The sequence below is a fragment of the Rana temporaria genome, chromosome 2 (genome assembly GCF_905171775.1).
Source record: "Rana temporaria chromosome 2, aRanTem1.1, whole genome shotgun sequence".
In the NCBI taxonomy this organism is placed as follows: Eukaryota; Metazoa; Chordata; class Amphibia; order Anura; family Ranidae; genus Rana; species Rana temporaria.
Genome location: NC_053490.1, coordinates 434,572,728 through 434,593,333, shown reverse-complemented (window position 1 = coordinate 434,593,333; position 20,606 = coordinate 434,572,728). Strand labels below are relative to the sequence as shown.

Genomic DNA, 20,606 nt, shown 5'->3' with positions numbered 1-20,606 from the left:
CCACAGCCAATGACAGGAGGCCTTGTATTCACTGATAAAAATACAAGGCTTCCTTTGAATGGATAAGAAGCACTCAGCCTGACTCCATTTTTATCTGGCAGTAGACAGGGATTCTTTGTCTTGACACTGCTGCCAGAGAACAGTGCTGGATGCTGTACATACCTGATGCTACATGCAGTTTATACAGAGCAGGCACAGTAATTAGTAAAGGAAACATTTCATATGGGCCAGCTTTGTCCAAGCTACAGTGGAAGGAAAGATGGAGTTAGACTTTAAATTTAAGTGATAATAAACCCAAAATCAAAATATGCAGATTAACAATTCTTATAGGGATAAGGCACTGAATATTGTCATCAGTTAACGTCAAGGCTATGCCATCTTACATTATGCAGTGATTATCAAATGCTACACTCTAAGAAAATTACAACAGTCACATCAAGAAATGTATTACTTTATTCAAAAGAAAAAAAAAAAAATTCCCCAAAGGCTCTGCTGTTTCAGGAGGACGTGTGATCGGGACAATACCTGCAGTGTAGGAAATTAAATATAAAGCAGCAACGTCAGTATTCAGGAGGGGGAGGGACACACATCCTCATCTCAAACTAAACAAAAAGGGATGTCCGAGGATAGGGATATGACAAATAGCTTCCTGTTCATAGTCTGAGACACAACAGTCTGATGAGAACAGTTCAACAAAGTGCTTTTCAGTCAAGGCTGTGCAACATCACTACCAATGAAGACCAGATGGGGGCGTCTTTTCATCCTTGTTACTCTCCAGAGAGAAAGGAGGAATCCTGACATCAAAGTGTGATCCATCAGGTCGCTCAAAGCGGAAGGTTCCCCTGAAGGAAAAATACAGATGTACTTAAGCAAGTGCACATTTATTCGCAAAGCAAACCTGTGCTAATGCAGGGGTGTCCATGCAGAAAGTGCTAGTTATCTGTCATTCTAATCCTCTGGCTTCAATACTATCTTATTAAACCCAAAAAATGAAAAATATGTATACTGCAGCTTACCAATTTCCTTAGATGTGGTGACTACAATCTTTTTTTTTTTTTTTTATCCTCCAAGCCCCGGGTCAGCAACCTATCAAACGCTACCACCTGACAAGTAGACCGCAACCACGACGCGGCTCCTGAGCGCCCCTGCCATATCTCAGATCACAGGGGCATTGTAAATTACAGCCAATGCAAGTACTAGGTAAGGGGCGGGCCAGATGGGAACAGGAGACTCAACACCAATCAGGGAGCAGAGTCCCACGCACAGCAGATGCCAGAGCAGTGTCTGTGTTAAAGCAGCCACAGTAGAGACTAAGGAAAGAGGTGCTGCAAAATGGGTAACTTCAGGGGGTCAGTGCCACAGGAGACAGCAGGCGCAAGACAGCAGGCGCATGACAGCTCCTTAGTGCTGGGCTGGCAGTGTTCTAAAAGGCTGCGATGCCAGAGATATGCAAATGTATTTTGTTTTATTGTGGTAGCTGTCTGAGAAGGGGAATTGGTAAATGGCTTGGGCTGTAGATACTTCTTAATGGCACCCCACCCATCATAAACTGTGTGTGTTTTCACACACACTTAAAAACACATGGGGGTTATTTACTAAAAGTAAGTCCACTTTGCACTACAAGTGCACTTGGAAGTGCAGTCGCTGTAGATCCAAGGGGGACATGCAAGGAACAAAAAAAACAGCATTTTTGCTTGCACATGATTGGATGATAAAATCAGCAGGAGCTTCCCCTCATTTCAGAGCTTCCTCTCAGATCTACATAGACTGCACTTCCAAGTGCACTTGTAGTGCAGAGTGGATTTGCCTTTAGCAAGTCAACCCCATGGTGCCCAGCACCCTGTGACTAGGGACAATTTTCCAGAAGGGCCAGAGAATTCTTTCCTCATGTTTCTCGCAGGTAGGGCAGCCCACTGAAATGAATGAGTTGCCCTAGATAGCATGCAGTAGTGTGAACCAAGGCTTGGGGCCCATTCACCCAAATCAGAGCATTTTAGTGAGCAGGCTGAAGTGCATTTTGGGCTGTAGTGATGTTCACCAGGGAGTGGTGTGATGCAGGTTATCACGTTACACAGCTCACTTTTTTAATTTCACTTCATTCATGTCACCACACAGCAGGGCAGTGCGTTATTATGAAGCATGTCTGCATTTTAATCACACTGCGTTCTTTCAGTGTGGGAAAAACACCAATCACTGTACCAGTGTGACCAGGCCCTTATGCACCACTAACCTCTGCCGTTTGTTACATTCCACTGACCCTGACCTCTGTGGTACTTACTACTAACCTCTGAGTTCTGGCTTCCTTCTGATCTCTGCACTACTCATGCCTGTGCTCTGCATTCCCAGTTACATACTACTTACCACTGACCCCTAAACCGTGCATTACATTGTACTGACCACCGTAACCGCTGCATCTTCTGCACTCCAGGTTACAGAATACTGACCTCTGAACTCAGCAGTACTTACTACTGCCCCTAAAAACTTTTCAAACTTTCCTTTTTTAATGGAGCCATGCTAGGTTATCTCCTACAAAAAAAAAAAAAGTTCTGCCAATTAACGACAAAAAGGTTACATCAGCTGCGCTCACTAAATCATCAAGTTTACCCATTGGACCTTTGTTCATAAATATGTGGATAAAACGAAACTGATGGACCTCAGCTAAATTAAAAGGGGACTCCAGGTCAACAAGAATATCAGAGAGGAATCAACAGGTTTATTGAAATACAAACATTTCATGTATAAAAACAGAAGTACACCTCTGACAGAACAACAAATTAAAAAATGAAATTGTTGCCACAGTGGCGGACCTTTACTGCTGGACCCGGACCCTGTGCCATCTAGCCTGGATGTTGCGCTGCTGGAGTTAGAGCCCTCACTGAAGCTGAGGAGACGTGCTGGTGGTGATGCGCATGACTGATGGTGTCCTTTCATGCACCCTGCTTACAGATGTTTGTCCGTCTATCCTCCTCCACGGTCTATATGGCCAATATTGGAGACCTACCCTACGGTGCATCACGTTCTTTGCAACCTGTTTAGTTTCCCCTTTAGTTAATTAATTTTTGTTCATTTTTTTTGTTTTTGTTTTGTGGTTTCACTTGGTAGAGAACTCATCTTGAAACCCCGGTGGGGCCTACACCTAAGCAGGCTGCAGATGGGACCCGAGAGGTGTCCCCCCTAGATTGAGGTATGAAGGAGGTCTTGTGGCCCCCCCCCTGGGGGGTAATGCCCATCGGGATCCTGCTGGCCTAGGGGCAGAGTTATGCCCTAATTCCTTGGTTGAGAGCTATAATGAGGATGTGGGCCCATGCTGGGGTCACAGACATGGCATTGCAATGGAATGTGTTGTTCCCCCTCCCCCCAATGCTTCCCCAGTTATGCTGGGTTTTTGTTGTACTTCAACTCAAATTATGTGATTTTTCATGTTTTACATACAAAATATAAAAATAAAGATTATATAAATAAAAATAAATGAAATCGTTGCCATACCGGACAGATAGCAGCTGCAGACATGCATCCACTTATTCATAAATAAAAAAAAAGAGATTTTTAATACAGCTTACCTGTAAAATCTTTTTCTTGGAGTACATCACGGGACACAGAGCGGCATATTCATTACTATGTGGGTTATATGGAGTACCTTCAGGTGATGGACACTGGCAATCTCAAAAACAGGAAGTGCCCCTCCCTATATAACCCCCTCCCATAGGAGGAGTACCTCAGTTTTGTAGCAAGCAGTATGCCTCCCAAAATGGTCCCCAAAAGAGGGGTGGGAGCTCTGTGTCCCGTGATGTACTCCAAGAAAAAGATTTTACAGGTAAGCTGTATTAAAAATCTCTTTTTCTTTATCGTACATCACGGGACACAGAGCGGCATATTCATTACTATATGGGATGTCCCAAAGCAATGCTTACAATGAGGGGAGGGAGAACATCTTCCTAAGACAAAAGGATTTAATTTAGAGATATACTCAAATCATAATAAATCCAACTTAGTTGAGAAAAATTTTTTTTTTAAATTTAACTCAAAAGGGAGCCCCCGGAATCCGAGGGTCTCAAACTGCAGCCTGCAGCACTGCCTGCCCAAAGACTGTATCCGTATTCCTTCTTACGTCCAACTGGTAGAATTTTGTAAACGTGTGGACAGAAGACCAGGTTGCCGCCTTGCAAACTTGAGCCATAGAGATCTGGTGGTGTGCTGCCCAGGAGGCGCCCATGGCCCTAGTAGAATGAGCCTTTAATGATAACGGAGGAGGCAACCCTTTCAAGCCGTAGGCCTGAGTGATTAACTGTTTAATCCACCTCGAGATGGTGGATTTTGCAGCTGCCTGCCCCTTCTTGGGCCCATCCGGTAAAATGAACAACACATCTGTTTTCCGGATCTTCTCTGTAGCTTTAAGATAGGCCTTCATGGCCCTGACAATATCCAAGGTATGCAGCAACCCTTCCTTTCTGGAAGTAGGTTTAGGAAAGAAGGATGGTAATACCAAATCCTGGTTTAGATGAAAACTGGATATAACCTTTGGTAGGAAGGAAGGATGAGGGCGGAGAACGACCCTGTCCTTATGCAAAATAAGATATGGTTCCTTACAGGATAAGGCTGCCAGTTCCGATACTCTTCTGGCGGAAACTATGGCGACCAAAAATACTAACTTCCTTGTCAGTAAAACCAAAGGAATTTCAGCCAACGGCTCAAAAGGTTGTTTCTGTAAACTTGACAGAACAAGATTTAGATCCCACGGACAAAGCGGGGATTTAACTGGAGGATTAATACGTAAGACCCCTTGAAGGAAGGTCTTAACTAGCGAGTGGGTGGCCAGCGGCCGCTGAAACCACACTGACAAAGCTGAAATCTGTCCTTTGATTGTGCTTAATGCCAGTCCTTTATCCACTCCTAGCTGGAGAAAACGTAATACTCTATCGATGGTAAACTTGCGAGAAAGCCATCGCTTGGACTCACACCAGCCTACATAGGCCTTCCAGACCCTGTAATAAATCACCCTAGAGACCGGTTTCCTGGCTCTGATTAGGGTAGAGATTACTTTCTGAGACAGACCTCTACCCCTGAGAATCAGGGATTCAGCTTCCAGGCCGTCAAATTTAGATGCCGTAAGGCAGGGTGGAGGATCGGACCTTGCGATAGCAGGTCTGGCCGTAGAGGAAGAGTCCAAGGGTCTCCCACTACCATCTTTAGGATTAGTGAATACCATGCCCTTCTGGGCCATGCTGGAGCTAGCAGGATGACTGGTATGTGCTCCACCCTGATCCTGCGCAGCAGGCGGGGTAGTAACTGGAGCGGGGGAAATACATAAAGTAGTTTGAACTGATGCCAAGGGCAAACCAGCGCATCGGTTACGCAGGCCATCGGATCCCTTGAGCGGGATATGAACCTGTCTAGCTTCTTGTTGAGTCTTGATGCCATGACGTCCACGTCCGGCACTCCCCATCTCTGGCAGAGTGTCTGAAAGACCTGTGGATGTAGAGACCATTCCCCCGGCAACAGAGTCTGGCGACTTAAAAAGTCCGCCTGAAGGTTGTCCACTCCTGGAATAAATATTGCCGATATGCAGGGCACATGAGCTTCTGCCCATAGGAGAATCAAGCTCACCTCTCTCTGAGCGGCTTGACTCTTGGTTCCCCCTTGGTGATTTATGTATGCCACTGCCGTGGCATTGTCCGATTGAATTCTCACCGGGAACCCCTGCAACTTGGACGTCCAAGCCCTGAGGGCTAGTCGAGCAGCTCTGAGCTCCAAGATGTTGATGGGCAACTGCTTCTCTGGCTTTGCCCAAGTGCCTTGGCGAGTGCAACCATCCAAAATTGCTCCCCAGCCTGTTAGGCTGGCATCTGTGGTTACTATCTTCCAAGCCACTGGGCTGAAAGACTTCCCCTTCAGTAGATTCTGAGGGTCTAACCACCAACACAGACTTTGTCGGACTCTTGATGAGAGCGGCAAAGGGATATCTAAGGCCTGTGGCCTCCTGCTCCAGGCTGACAGGATGGCTGCCTGCAGGATGCGAGTGTGGCTCTGGGCGTACGGTACCGCCTCGAATGTGGCCACCATCTTGCCTAGTAACCGCATACATAGGCGAACAGTTGGTTCCTTCTTGCTTAGAACCAGTAGAATTAATTCCTTGATGGCTTTGACTTTTATCAGAGGCAGAAACACCCTCTGTTGTTCTGTGTCTAATCTCATGCCGAGATATTCCAACTGCCTTGTGGGCTGGAATGCTGATTTTTCTCGATTTAGGACCCAGCCGAACCTCTCGAGGTACTGAACTGTGAGGGCCACTGCTCGTTCCAAGCCAGGAGACGAGTGATCTATGACTAGGAGGTCGTCCAGGTATGCTAGGATCGTGACCCCTTGGATTGGCTAGGATTGGAGCTAGGACCTTCGGGAACACCCGGGGGGCCGTAGCCAACCCGAAGGGAAGCGCCATGAATTGGAAATGACGTAGAGCCACGAGAAGCGTAGAAATCTTTGATGTGGCTGGTAAACTGGAACATGAAGGTAAGCATCCTTTATGTCTATGGATGCCATAAAATCGTCCTTCTGAAGTGCGGCAACTGCTGACCGCACGGATTCCATCCGAAATGAGCGGACCTTTAGGTATGCATTTACCATTTTTAAGTCCAAAATTGGCCTGACATCGCCGTTGGGCTTTGGGATAATGAATAGGTTGGAGTAGAAACCTAGCCCCTGTTCTTGGACTGGTACCTCTACTATTACCTCCTGAGAGAGTAGATGATTCAATGCCGCTATTAATGCGGCTCCCTTCTTCGGATCGTTTGGTACTCTTGACTCCTGAAAATGAGGAGGAGGAAACATTAGGAAGTCTAGTTTGTAGCCTGTAGCCACGGAGGACCGTACCCATTTGTCGGGAATGCTGGCCTCCCAAACCTCTGTAAAGAGACGCAGTCTTCCCCCCACCTTCGAGGGTGGGGGCGCCCCTTCATTAGGCCGGCTTGGGGGCTGGCTTTGCTGGCTTGCGAAACCACTGCTTCTTGCCTGCGCCGGCCTGTCCCTGCGACTTGTTAAAATTTGATCTTGCAGGAGGCCGTCGATACTGTTTGGTATTGGAGGGCCCCTGCCCAGGGGAGTACTGTCGTTTAAACGCAGGCCCCCGAAACTTCTTCTTGGTGGGCAAAAGAGTACTTTTTCCGCTTGAATTGGCTTGGTTGTATTTGTCCAGGTCTTCTCCGAAGAGTCGTCCTCCATGGAAGGGGAACCCTACCAGGAGCTTCTTGCATGGGGGCTCTGCCTCCCAGCTCTTTAACCATAAGAGTCTTCTCATATGGATAAGGGATAATGATAGACGTGACGCTTGCTGGATCGAATCCTTAATCGCATCTACCGTAAAGCGTATGGCCCTAGGGACGTCCGAAAATTCTTCTGCCTGCTGGGCAGGAATAAGTTTAAGCATCTGCTTAGCTTGATCCGATAATGCTTGCGCAACCCCAATTGCAGCCACAGCTGGCTGCACTACTGCCCTTGCAGTAGTGAAGGAGGTTTTAAGTAGCGTTTCCAAGCGTTTATCAACCGGATCCTTGAACACCTGTATGTTTTCTACAGGGCATGTTAAAGATTTGTTAACACATGAGATGGCTGCGTCTACAGCCGGGGCTGCCCATCTCTTGGAAAATTTCTCTTCCATAGGATATAAGGCAGAGAATCTCTTTGGTGGTACAAAGATTCTATCTGGCTTGGCCCAATCTTGGAACATAACTTCCTCTAGTAGAGGATGGATCGGAAAAACCGCATTGGTTTGAGGCGCTCTTAGTGAGCCCAAAGCTGAGACCGTTGATACTTGGAGATCTGGTACTGGCAAGTTGAATGTCCTATGGACCAAGTCTGTTAAAACTTGAACCCACCAGCTCTCCCCTTGGGAGGCTGCGCCAGACTCCTCCGTACCCGGATCCTCGATCCCTGAACCTACTTGGTCCTTGTCCAAGAGGTCTTCCCATTCCCCTGCGGAAGGGACCTCCTCATCTGAGGGTTCACACTCGGGCGACGGAGATCTATTCCGTTTTCTGCCCCGCATAGCCTTGGCTATCATTTTTTCCATTCTTTTTTCCATCTCCTTTAGAGAGGTGGACAGTACCTCGTCCGTGACCACCCTAGGGTTGGACTGACCCGTGCCAGCTCCAGCCCCAGATCCCGATGGTCTCACCAAGGCTCCTTCTGGGGAAAGTAGCGGTAAGACTTTGTCCGAGACCCCGGACCCTCTGGGGGAATCCCCACCTTTTGTACCCTCCGAACCAGATGCCATGGTACAATACCGAGGTACGCCCGCTACTTAATGGTGTTTGGGAAAATAAATAGTTGTTGCCCAAAACCCTTTCTGGGGAAAAAAATGCCTTTCCTTATTAATCTTGGTTTGTTTCTTTTTTTTTTTTTTTTTTTTTTTAAACCAAAGAAAGAAAAACCATTCTGTCCCCCTTTAGTAGTATTTGCCAATAAAAACTGCTGAAAAGAAAAAGAAACCCTATCTTTAGGGTGAAAGACAGTCTTTTTGAAGACTGTAATACTCTTCTTTGGCCACTGTGTGTCCTCGGCGCCCCACTCTGCCGCTCTGGTCCTTCCTCTCTCAGTTCCAACACATCACTGAGCTGGGAACTTTTTTGGAAGGGCCGCCCCTTCCTTTTACCTACGGGCCCGCCCTTCCCCTTCAGAAAAACGGCGCGAAATTGCGCCCATATCACGGGGATGCGCGCGCGCCCGCCGGCGGGGGGGGGGGACGGAGGCCACACACGAGGAGGTCAGAGGCTGATCCTGCCGTCCAGGCCAGGATCCACAGAGCGGCATTATTTTTCTGCAGCAACCGCCTGGACCTCTCTGAGCAGGCTTGCAGGTAAGAGCATTCACTCCCTCTACATAAGAAACCTCAATAGATTCCCAGGGGCTTCTCTCAGAGAGAATTGTCACTATACACACAGGCCCTTTTCAATGCTTCTAGCACCAGTTGCAATACTACCAGGGAGGTCACAATTATGGGGAATATACACATATAGAGTCATCCTATCTTAAGATATGTGACTCACCTTGCCAGATGCAGCGCATAAACCATAGGCATGTCCCGCTGTGACCTTCCCCCAGAAAAAACCTGCTGCGAACCAAGTTCCGCAAGTTTCCCCTTCACTTACCTGCTCCATGCCGCAGGACTTTGCACAGCAAGAGGTCCAATCTTCCCCCATCTCCGTGGGGCGTCTAGACCTTCAGGCCCTGGGTTCCTATGAAGGATCCACTGTCATGGGCCCATATAGCACCCTGGCAACAGAAACATTAGGCCCCCAAAGGTTTCTAAGTTCTGGGCCCAGAGTCCAGCTCTCTGTGACAGAAAGCATTATGGGCTATACCCCAATGGTTTGGGGTCCGGTTGCTGACCACTTTAGCACTGAGGCCTTTGGACAGAACCGGTTAGCCCACCTTAATCCCAAGGATGTGGAGGCAAGCTAAACCATGACCAACACCTAAGACACTGGCGTAAAAACTGAGGTACTCCTCCTATGGGAGGGGGTTATATAGGGAGGGGCACTTCCTGTTTTTGAGATTGCCAGTGTCCATCACCTGAAGGTACTCCATATAACCCATATAGTAATGAATATGCCGCTCTGTGTCCCGTGATGTACGATAAAGAAATTCACCCAATCCAAAAGATAATAGGGTATGAGGCACTTTTTGAACAAGCTGCGGTGACGGGAATATATCCAGAACCAGCAGTGGCAGTCTATGCTCAGAGTATTAGTCTGGAACCCCAAAGAGACATGCTCAGCTAGACCATTAAACATTTGTGAGAATATAGTTTACTTGTATTGCCCATAATGGCGGTATTTTGTGACCACAGCGCTCATGATCACAAGGCTATAAAGCTGGATACACACATTAGTCTTGTTTAAAGTATAAAAGTGTTTTCAAAGATAGCCTAGCTCATGTCCTGCTTAACATAAATAAGTCCATTTACAGGACCAGACAGACACTCAGCTGGAACTGGTAGGTCATGTTTATCCACAATTCATGTGTAATAATTCTTATTGACGAGCACAAATGTAACTCACCACATATGGCCACTGGAGGCCTGTAGAGACACATGACTGCTGTACTGAAAAGCTGGCTGCTCCTTAGACAGAACAGGCTCCTAAAAAGACAAAAAAAAAACAGCCCGACTATATAAAGAACACATAAATGGAAATGATATCAAGTTACACATATCTACATTGTTTTTATGAATGTTCATGAGCAGTTACCTTACTCCAAGGCCCCCCATTTACACCTGGAGCATAGTGTTGCTTGAAGCCTGAAAGCATATGAGCTTCAAGCTTCAGGCGTATTTGATCCAAGAGACTTTAATGAGAGCACCTAAAAAAGTGCAAACACATGTATTGCAAGTTTTTTTTCCTAGTTGCTAACTTTCCATTGGTCAAAATAACACTCCTCAAACCTGCAAACACCTAAAACATCACTAGCAGACATTCAGAAGTTCCTTGTTTGCCTAGGACTTTTCTGTCATCTATTTTGCTGTACTGTGTATATACAAGGAAGCTACCATATTCATGAAGGTGCAAGCTATCGCCAGGTAGCGATCTCACCCGTTAGAAGTTTCAAGCCCCCTGATAATGTCAATGTGTAATCCAGCGATCCCTGAGGTAATAGTGGGCTGGATTCTTCTGAGTGAGATACAAAAAAGTAAAAGGAATGTTGACATGTAAATTTTATATCTTGGAACACAGTACAGGCTTGATATTCACAGACCCCGTTTTATGGGCTGGTACCTTTAGGTGACTGGACACTGACCAGGGCCGCCATCAGGAATTATGGGGCCCCTTACACAGCTTTGGGCATGGGCCCCCTGGAGCAGAGAATCGGGGGGGAATGAGAAGCAGGGGAACTTCTGCGAATTGATAGGCCGGGGGGCGCCGCTAATTGATAAAATTGAGAAGCAGGGAGGTGCCATGAATTGAGAGGTGGGGGGGGGGGTGCTGCCGCCGCAAATTCAGGGTCTGGGGGCTTTGGGTGCTGACGAAAAGAAAAAAAAAAAAGAAGAAGGGGGGGGGGGTGTTGCCCTGGGGACACCTTACAAAAAAAAGAAAGGGGGGGTACAGGTTTATTGCCTGTACCCCCCTGATGGCGGCCCTGCTGACCAAGATTTGAAGGCTTGTCCCCTGGGTAATTCTGGCAGCAGTGTGAGAGTCCACACAGTGGACTCACTGTAGTTAGCAATACAAAGTAATAGTAGGTGCATCGAAATTTCAGCTCCCAAAAAAATATCAACTGAAAACTGTTTTCAACATGCAGTTGAAAGAAAGGGTGCCGATAATGGCAACAAAAAAGGGGCAGTCTGCCCCGTGGGCCACACATTGCGAGCATGTCATCCTGGCGGCTCAGTCAGAGTCCTCCACTTGTCAAGCAGAGTGGCGATCTTCCTGTGTCATGGGCCGCTGTAACAATGTCCCGCCTCCTGTCAAACGGCACACCGATCCAATGGCAGGAAATGTAATTAGTGTGACGTGTACCATGACTTTGGGACTGTGGCCACCCGCCCCGGGAATTCATATCCAAGCTGTGTGACACAGTGGGAGATTGGCGCTCTTATCCGGGCCCTGGTGAGGCTGCATTGATTTCCTGCATCAGGTCTGCAATCTCTGACCATCTTCTGTATCATGTCTGCTAGAGGCGCACCGAATGGGAATTTTGCTAATACTATTAGCAGTATGTTTAAGTAAGAGATTGCAGACATGATACAAGAGATGGTCAGACTGCATTTTTGAGTTTTTCTTGCACTACAGATGCCAATACTGGCCAACAATAAATTCATATTAAATTGATATTAATTAAAAAGTCGAATACAATTATATAAATATTAGGGCTGTGCAAATTAACTTTTAATTGATCGATTAATCTTTAATTTTTTTGATCGATTAAAATTCTTTTGATTGGTACTCACCTCTCTGCCGGCTTCTGGGCCTTCAGGGAGTTCCGTCGGAGATCCAGTAACGTCACGGACACCGGCGGGGCTTGCCGTGTCCATCTGAAGGGCTCCTTTGCTGTGCCTTCATATCTGCATGCCGGCGGGACCTTACTATCTGCCACACGCAAGGGCTGTTACACTTCCCTCTATCAACCTGGGATTCTACAACCATCCACTGGGAGTTGTGATAGTTCCCTTCACGGGACATCTACATGTCGACGGACTGATGTTACCCTCTCCTCATCTGGATTCAGCAGTGGCATCGTTGTACACATTTTTATACCAGTATTATACTTAGCTACATGTTTATGACTTTTTGCTACCGTTTGGTATTACTCGCACCATTTTTACAGTTTATGTAGCTACATCGATTTTATCTCCAGTGCAATATTTATTTTATTACCTACTTGAAGACTATAAAAGTTTAATGCTATTCCCATCGAGCGCTGCCTTTGTGTGTTTTTTGTATCCTGCTATCCATTTTTCCAGTGGTTGGTAGCTGCACTGGGAATCAGCCTGCAAGGAGATCAGCTAAAAGTAGTTGGATCTGTATGTGCGTTATAATTAATCGAAATTAGTCGATTAATCGATAAAAAAAACGATTAATCGAACAGAAAATTTTTGATCAGAAACAGCCCTAATAAATATTTATATAAACTGATATTTTCGGCTAAGTGCATCCTTAATTTTTGGTTTCGACACCAAAATTTCCATTCAGTGCACCTCTACAAAATAACATAAGAACAGAGGGGAGGGTGTCCTGTGTCCTCTACCATAATCAAAAATTCGGCATTTACAGGCAAATCAAAATCCCCCTCACCCTAAACTGTACAATAGAGGACACAGGCTTGACATTCACAGAACCAGGAACATTCCCAAGCAATGAATAAGAAGGGTGTGCAACAACAAGGCAAAGAGAAATGCGTCAACAGGCCCAAGTGTCAACAGACTCAACAGAGTGCTGCGGCAAGAACTTTGTCATAAAAAGCTGCATCTACATTGGACATCCACCTGGTAGAACTTGGAACGTGCTCAGGGACAGTCGAGATTTTAAGAATCCCCTGAACCATCTTTTGCCCCAGGGAGTTGTCGGATGGAGAACAGGTTCAAAGAACTCTAACCTGTTCACAGTAAGAAGAAGAAAAAAAAACAAATACACACACACACACACACACACACAGGCGACTTTATTCTACCCTGGACCTAAAATCTCTAAACATGCACTTTCAAGTTACAAAGTTTTGCGAGGAGGAATAAACAATGTCTATTTATTTTGTGAGACAATGAGGGGGGGGGGGGGGGTTGGGGGATACCTGGCATCCAAGATGTCTATCGGATGCCAAACACATAGTGCATAACCAAAAACGTATTGGGAAGCTATAACCCTGAGGAAGTGTGTGTGTGTCCAAAACGTGTCAGTTTGCCAGTATAGTGGGGTGTCGCAAGTACGTGTATCCTGCACCACACTTTCTTCCGGTTTACATGCGCTCACTTGTTGCACTTTTGTGAGTATTAATTTTTAATCGATTTTATATCTTTTCACTAAATTGTTGGTAATGCACTAGGTGTTTGCGCCTTCCCAGTTTGTTTTTTGTAGTTTTACATTGGATTTCCCATCTGAGGGCGGCTGTATTCGCCATGCATTCTGGAAGTGCCTGTTAAGTCGAATCTCTGTGTGGAGGACCTCAGAGCTGGGAGTGCCAAAATCTTCCTAGGCAAATAAGCAACCCCTGAATGCCTACAGACAGTGCAGTAACCTTTAAACGGTCTGGTCTTACACAGAGTTGCCAGTCTATACTTTAGGCTGCATTCACACTTGAGGGAAGCATCTTTAGTTGAATCTTTTTAGCATCTGTATAGGCATTTTTTAGTGTGTTTTTCAAGCATCTGGGGCATTTTCTTATTCAATTTTTTTTTTTTTTGCCAATGGAAAGCTAGTTACTGTGGAACAAATTGTACGTTTTTATAGGTACTTCCACTAAAGTTTACTGAAGCCTAAAACAATTGAACAAAGTAGCTTAAAGAAGCACGAGTACACTTTGAGATGCAAGCATCAAGCGACACTATGCTTAGGTGTGAACAGACAACTGAAAACCATGGGATTTTGGAGCTTTGAGGATTTTGGAGCTTTGAGCTACAAAATGCTCAGGTGTGAATAGGGTCTGAAAAACATTGCGATCCACCTTGGACACAGAACTTACCCTGCCAACAACACCTCGACCTCTCACAGTTTCTAGCGTTCCAGAGAGACTAAAAATCCGCCAGTGACGTTCTCTTAGCTGAACAACTTCTGCTCCAAGATTCTCGAGGCGGATGCAGTAACGCCACTATACAGGGTAAAGCAATGATTAAAATAAAATACTAAAAATATCCTATTGAACCAACAAAATCATGTAATATATGTGCGAGTACAAATGCCCAGAAACAAGTGTCAATTAATAGAAAGAATCTGTATAATAGGAGCTACGATTGTTTCCCCCCCCCCATTTTTAAATGCCTAGTTAGGAAATGACCCAGAACAGTGAAAGTCTGGCTCTACTATCCGTTTACTCCAGGCCATTGACTTGGTAACAAATCGAGGATTAAAAGGATATCCTCGAATAGCTTACAAAGGTTGCAACTTGCAAGGAACATTTACTTTAGAATGGTAAAACTGAAACCAAAAAGATAATTACCCAATAAACGTGTGAATTTTGGGCTTCCTATAATGAAATAGAAGGGAAATGTTAGATTACACACAGGGCATACCATAAACTCGTATGCATTACATTCTTAAAGTAAAATCACTCATTAAGAAGTGAAAGAAAAAAAAAAAACACACACACACACACACTTGAGAGTTACCTACAGGTAAGTTTATTTTAAAGCTTACCTGTAGGAAAAATGAATATCTCCTAAAAATCACATCGCTTAGGAGATATTCGAGGGAGCAGCAGCCGGTGACATCACCAGCGCATGTGCTCTGAAGGAAAAGCATACCTGTGCCATTCCTTCAAAGCTCTGTATCGTGAGAGACGTCATCGCGGCTCAGCTTATGAACCCGGAAGGAAGATTGGTCGAAGATGGAAGCCTCTGTAGAGATGACAGTGCGGTGCTCGAGGGCTGAGTTTCAAGGCAAGCGTTTCATAATGTGCTAGTATATAGCGTTCTCTTTATTTTTAAAGCCTTTACTACCATTTTAACCACTTTAGACCCGGAAAGTTCATGACCAGGCCATTTTTCGCAATATGCCGCCATGCGACGCCGTACCCAAATAAAATCAATGTCTATATATTTTTTACTTTATGCAAAAAAAAAAAAAAAAAAAAATATCCAATAATAAAAATAAAATAAAATGTCCTAATCAGTTTAGGCCTATATGTATTCTGTTGCATATTTTTGTAAAAAAAAAAAAAAATCCCAATCAGCGCATATTGATTGGTTTGCACAAATGTTATAGTGCTTACAAACTAGATGATATTTTTATGCAATTTTTTTAGTAATGGAGGCGATCAGCGATGTTCATCAGCACTGTGACATTGCGGCAGACAAATCAGACCCCTGGCACTTTTTGGGGACCAGTGACACCAATACAGTGATCAGTGCTAACAAAAATATGCACTGTCACTGTACTAATGATACTGGCTGGAAAGGGGTGATCAAAAGGGTTAAGCATGCTTCTAGGAAGTGTTTAACTATGGGGGAATACTGTGACTTGAGGAAGACAGATATCCGTGTTCCTGCTTAGCAGAAACACAAGATCTCCATCTTCTCCCCTGTCAGGACAACAATCTGCCTCATTTTCATTAAAGCAGACCAATTGGTAAAAGGTTAGTCTGCACAAATAAAATACCTTTGTAAAAAAAAAAAAAAAAAAAAAGCAGAAAAAAAATAGCAGCTCATGGAGACACGACTAGAAGGGAGTATACATCCCCCAAAGTTAGGAGAGTGTCCAATACAAGTTCCCTCATCTTTATAGTGACTTTCCCCCCCAACTTCAGCTCAGAACAACCAACCACGTCGATTTTCACCCCACCTCCTGTCATAGTGACAACTGCTACCACAACATCAAAAGCGAATCTCCCAAAAAAAAAAAAAAAAATATCAAATGAAACCCAATAGTGGTTTTAAAGCTAAGCTCCATCTTTACATAGTTTGTTTTGGCCAGCTTGGCCAAAATAAACAATGTCCCTCACTAACATGTGAGGCCACTGAATGCGCGGTATAAACTCTGTAGCTGCGTCTACATACCGCACTGTGTTCTAGGTTCGAGACGAGATTTCCAGTCTCATACCTGGAACACAGTAGAGCCTATCACAGCAGCTCAGAAAACAAAAAAAAAACTTGCATATAGCCTCAGAGAGAAGTTACTAGTCAGAAGTGCAGCAGTGAAAAAAGTAGAGATTTACCTTTACTAACCCAAAATTATTAAGTAGCTTAAGGGTTCAAGGAATTGCAACTTCTATTCAAGGGTTCTTATGCAAGAAATGTATTTTGAGGGATTCATTTTAAAGCCAACACACCACAGCAATAAAAAAAAAAAAAAAAAAAAAAAAAGAAGATAATTACGGACCCTCATTCCCATGTAGAAGGGAATCACAGTGACCCGAATTTGCTCAGTGGTCTCCCTGTGTACATCTGAGAGCTCCAGCCACGGATGATTCTTTTCCTGCCAAGCACGCAATGTTTCCCGCGATATAAACGGTGGCACTGCAAGAGTGAATTGTCTTAAAATCTGATTTAATATTACATTTAAATTTCATTTTACTCTGCATAAAAGGAAAGAATTTGTGCTTTTTACCTTTGGTTTGATCATAACTCAGGAATCTCTCAAACAGTTCATGCTGTATGGGTACTTGATCAGTAGAGTTGTATGGAAGTATGTCTTCATGACTTACATAATCTAATCCTGTGTGTAAACAGAACGTAGGAAATACATTCAGAATTATGCCAAGTGACAAATCGTGACCATTAAATATGTAAAAGCAATTTAATAATGTTGCCAAAACCATTGTTCAGGTGGTCATTATGACAACCAATGGTGACAATATGCCAACAAATACCTACGAAGCAGAAGCCTCACTTACCAGGAATTGCATACAAAGCTCTGCTATCGTCATGATTTGCAAGAAACGTCACTGCTTCTGTCTGTGACCTCTGTGACTAACAAGAAACAGAAATCAGGATATTTAATGTCTATAAACACACCAGGGCTTACCAACTACAAAAAGCAATATGGTGCAGTAACCCATGACACCTAGAAGAATTCTATGCCGAGAGCCGAGCGATCGAACACCGCTGATCGCTCAGTTCTCGTGGCTCCCTGAGCAGAGAGCTGGTGACTGTCACAGTCTGCCCCCTACTCACTCACTGTAGCATTGGGCTGAGGGGGAGGCTGGCTCAGGCTCTCAGCGGCTAGCCGAGAGCCAGATGTTGGTCCAAGGATCTGGTGGATCCAGACTTCATAGCCGTGATGACGCAGAGCCTGGACCAACTGACAACAGCGGAATGGGATGAAAATGGGTCACAGGAGTGCAAAACGAACTGCACTCCTGTGATCCATAGAAGTACAGCTAAACAATTTTTGGCTGTACATCTCTTTAAACAACACCAATAGAAGCTCTACCTAAAAGCATACAATCAAAAAAATTGAAAGTCACTCCTTGATCTTCTAGCTCTGCTTCTACATAATGTTATTGCATTATACACACACACACACATCTGGTAAAGTCATTACATTTTTAAATGCAGACCGACACGACCTTGCACAGTCAAATACAGAGGGGCAGATCCACAAAGATCTGCGCTACCGCCGTAACTTACTTCTGTTTGGTTCGAATCCAGAAAGAATTTGCGCCGTAAGTTGCGGCGGCGTAGTCTATCTCTCGCGGCGTAATGGCGCGTAATTCAAATCGGCGAGTAGGGGGCGTGTTTCATTTAAATGAAGCACGTCCCTGCGCCAAACGAACTGCGCATGCGCCGTCCCTAAATTTCCCGCTGTGCATTGCGCTAAATGACGTCACAAGGACGTTATTGTTTTGACGTGGACGTAAATTACGTCCAGCCCGATTCACGGACGACTTACACAAACAAAATAATTTTTTTTTTTAAATTATACGCGGGAACGACGGCCATACTGAACATTGCGTACGCCACCAAATAGCAGCTTTAACTATACGCCGAAAAAAGCCAACTAGAGACGACGTAAAAGAATGCGACGGCCGTACGAAGACGTACGCCTGTCGGATCTAACCCAGATGCCGTCGTATCTTGTTTTGAGGATTCAAAACAAAGATACGACGCGGGAAATTTGAAAGTACGCCGGCGTATCAGTATATACGCCGGCATACTCTCTTTGTGGATCTGCCCCAGAGACAGCACACACTTTTGGTTTAGGTTCTCAGTTGATTATTCTCCAATTATATGGGCTTGCTCTAAATTTGCAACAATTCCAGTCTGATTAGTTATCTCATTTGATTTGTCTTCACCAATCATCTGTCACCCTGTGTAGAGAGGATTTTATCTGTGTCATGTGAACACCCTCGTCCACTGCCTTTTGGCAGCTTAATGGGGTGGTAAAAAAAAAAAAAAAAAAAGGCGCTGTAGGGAACCTTATGGCTTCACTTCCCGATTCCCTTACTGAATATGGCAGCGCCTCCACCCGAGAGCCAGTATTTGTAGCTGCCGAGCTAAATTTTTTTTTGTTGGCGGAACTCAGCCTTAAGAAAAAAACCTTGGTAAGAAACCCATGCATAAGAGGAGCTGTAACCAACAGCTACAACCTTAAAAAAAGAAAAAAAAGAAAGGAGAACCCAGACCATGGGGGTGGCATGTTCTGGGTCTAGAACCCACATCTGTAAAGCCCCGCATTTAATCAAATGTAAAAAAAGGGAACAGCAACTCCCCTTAAATAGGTTGTAAAGGTAAAAAAATGTTTCCTCACATTACTGTGTGGAGTTACAGACAGAAGAACAGGAAGTGAGGATTTCTCAGAAGAAATAAGGACATTTAAAAGCAAAATGGAAGGATGAGGTAAGTGAAGGAGGACTGCACTAAGGTAAAGGAAGCTATTTAGGGAAAACATTTTTTACCTTTACAACCCTTTTAAGAATTAGGTTTTGTTTTTCCCCAATAGAATTCTATAAATCATACTTACTATATGGGGACAGTCTCTGGCATCGATTAGTACTTGATAGTAGGTATGAGTTTTGCCCTTGACCTCTTTGGATCCATGAGCTGCTGAAGTCTCTGTCCTGCCAATGCAAGACAACTACTTTTTATATCAACTAAGAGGAAGTTATACATATTAGGATTTCTCTGACATAATGGGGGAAATTAGGCACAATGCTTGCACAACTCTTCTTAACTTAGAAGATGGAGCAGATGTTGCTCCCGATTAACAAAAGGCAAGTTTGTTAAAGTGTTACTAAACCTTCCAAAATAAAAATCGGCCTGAATATGCAGTAAAGCATGCTTGTGATACTCATTGTGGAACCTAAGGCCTAGTACACACGAGAGGATCGATCCGCGGAAATGGTCCGGGGGACCGTTTCCGCGGATAAATCCTCTGGCGGATTTTGATCTCATGGTTGTACTAACCATGAGATCAAAATCCCCGTGGAATTCCCTCCGCGATGACGCGGCGACGTGCGCGACGCTGTCATATAAGGAATTCCACGCATGCGTTGAATCATTACGACGCATGCAAGGGATGCAATCGGACGGATTGATCCTCTGAGTCTGTACAGACCAGCGGATCAATCCGCTGGACTGGATTCCAGCGGATAGATTTCTTAGCATGCTAAGAAATCTTGATCCGCTGGAAATCCATCCCCGGGGGAAAAAATTCGCGGAAAAATATCCGCTGGATCGTACACACCAGGGGATCTATCCACTGAAACAGGTCCGCGGATACATTTCAGCGGATCGATCCTCTCGTGTGTACGGGGCCTCAGGAGTAATCCTCTGCATTGTGTAAAAAGACTGTTTGATCACGTCTTCTCGGATCCTCCCCTCCTTCCACAGTCCCCAAACCATCTCCTGAAAGTACAGAGCTGTGTGGGCACTCTGCACATGCTCAGTTTGGTTTGTCTTGCTAATTTATTTGTATTTATTTTTTCGAGGGTGTATGAGATTGGCACAGGGCTAATCAGCACTGTCCAGACAGAAAGTCAGGGGTTATGCAGCCTCATAGGATAGTCAGAGGAGAAAGAAAACCCCTCCTACAAGCTTTAACCAGTGTTCAGCTGGACACTGACAGAAGTCACAAGACTGCTATATACTGCTGATGAGAGAAGGTATTTAACAGTTTATTTTTCCAAAAAAAATTGCATTTCCATGTTCTGTGTGCTTTGGGAGACCAGATAACGAATGCAGGGTTCTGGGTTTAGTAACACTTTAATTAGGAGTGATCTACTCTCTATTCTGTGGCAGGTACAACACACAAAAAGGACTGTTAATTAGGAGCAAACTATTCTCTGTTCAGTGGCTGTGACCAACAGGTACAACACACAGCACAGGGAACAGGAAGAGCTGGATCCGATCTCACTGGCCATCAACTCCCTCCGCCCCCCTGCTTTCTATTATGAATAAAATTTGGGTTTATGAGATTTGCAAATCATTGCATTCTGTGTCTATGTAGACTTTACACTGCGTTCCCAAATGT

General features: G+C 44.8%; 1 protein-coding gene across 1 annotated transcript in view; it reads right to left on the bottom strand.

The window, feature by feature from the left end:
* Window positions 1–470: 470 nt before the first annotated feature.
* POLDIP2 (DNA polymerase delta interacting protein 2) overlaps window positions 471–20,606 on the bottom strand; it is a 28,403-nt gene continuing 8,267 nt past the window's right edge. Inside the window, exons 4-11 of the mRNA XM_040338354.1 lie at window positions 19,098–19,194; window positions 17,029–17,104; window positions 16,743–16,850; window positions 16,515–16,651; window positions 14,638–14,664; window positions 14,164–14,289; window positions 10,053–10,132; window positions 471–842 (exon numbers count right to left, since the gene is read on the bottom strand). Of these exons, the coding sequence (XP_040194288.1) occupies window positions 728–842; window positions 10,053–10,132; window positions 14,164–14,289; window positions 14,638–14,664; window positions 16,515–16,651; window positions 16,743–16,850; window positions 17,029–17,104; window positions 19,098–19,194 (766 nt within the window). The 3' untranslated portion in view covers window positions 471–727. The remainder of the gene's footprint in view (window positions 843–10,052; window positions 10,133–14,163; window positions 14,290–14,637; window positions 14,665–16,514; window positions 16,652–16,742; window positions 16,851–17,028; window positions 17,105–19,097; window positions 19,195–20,606) is intronic.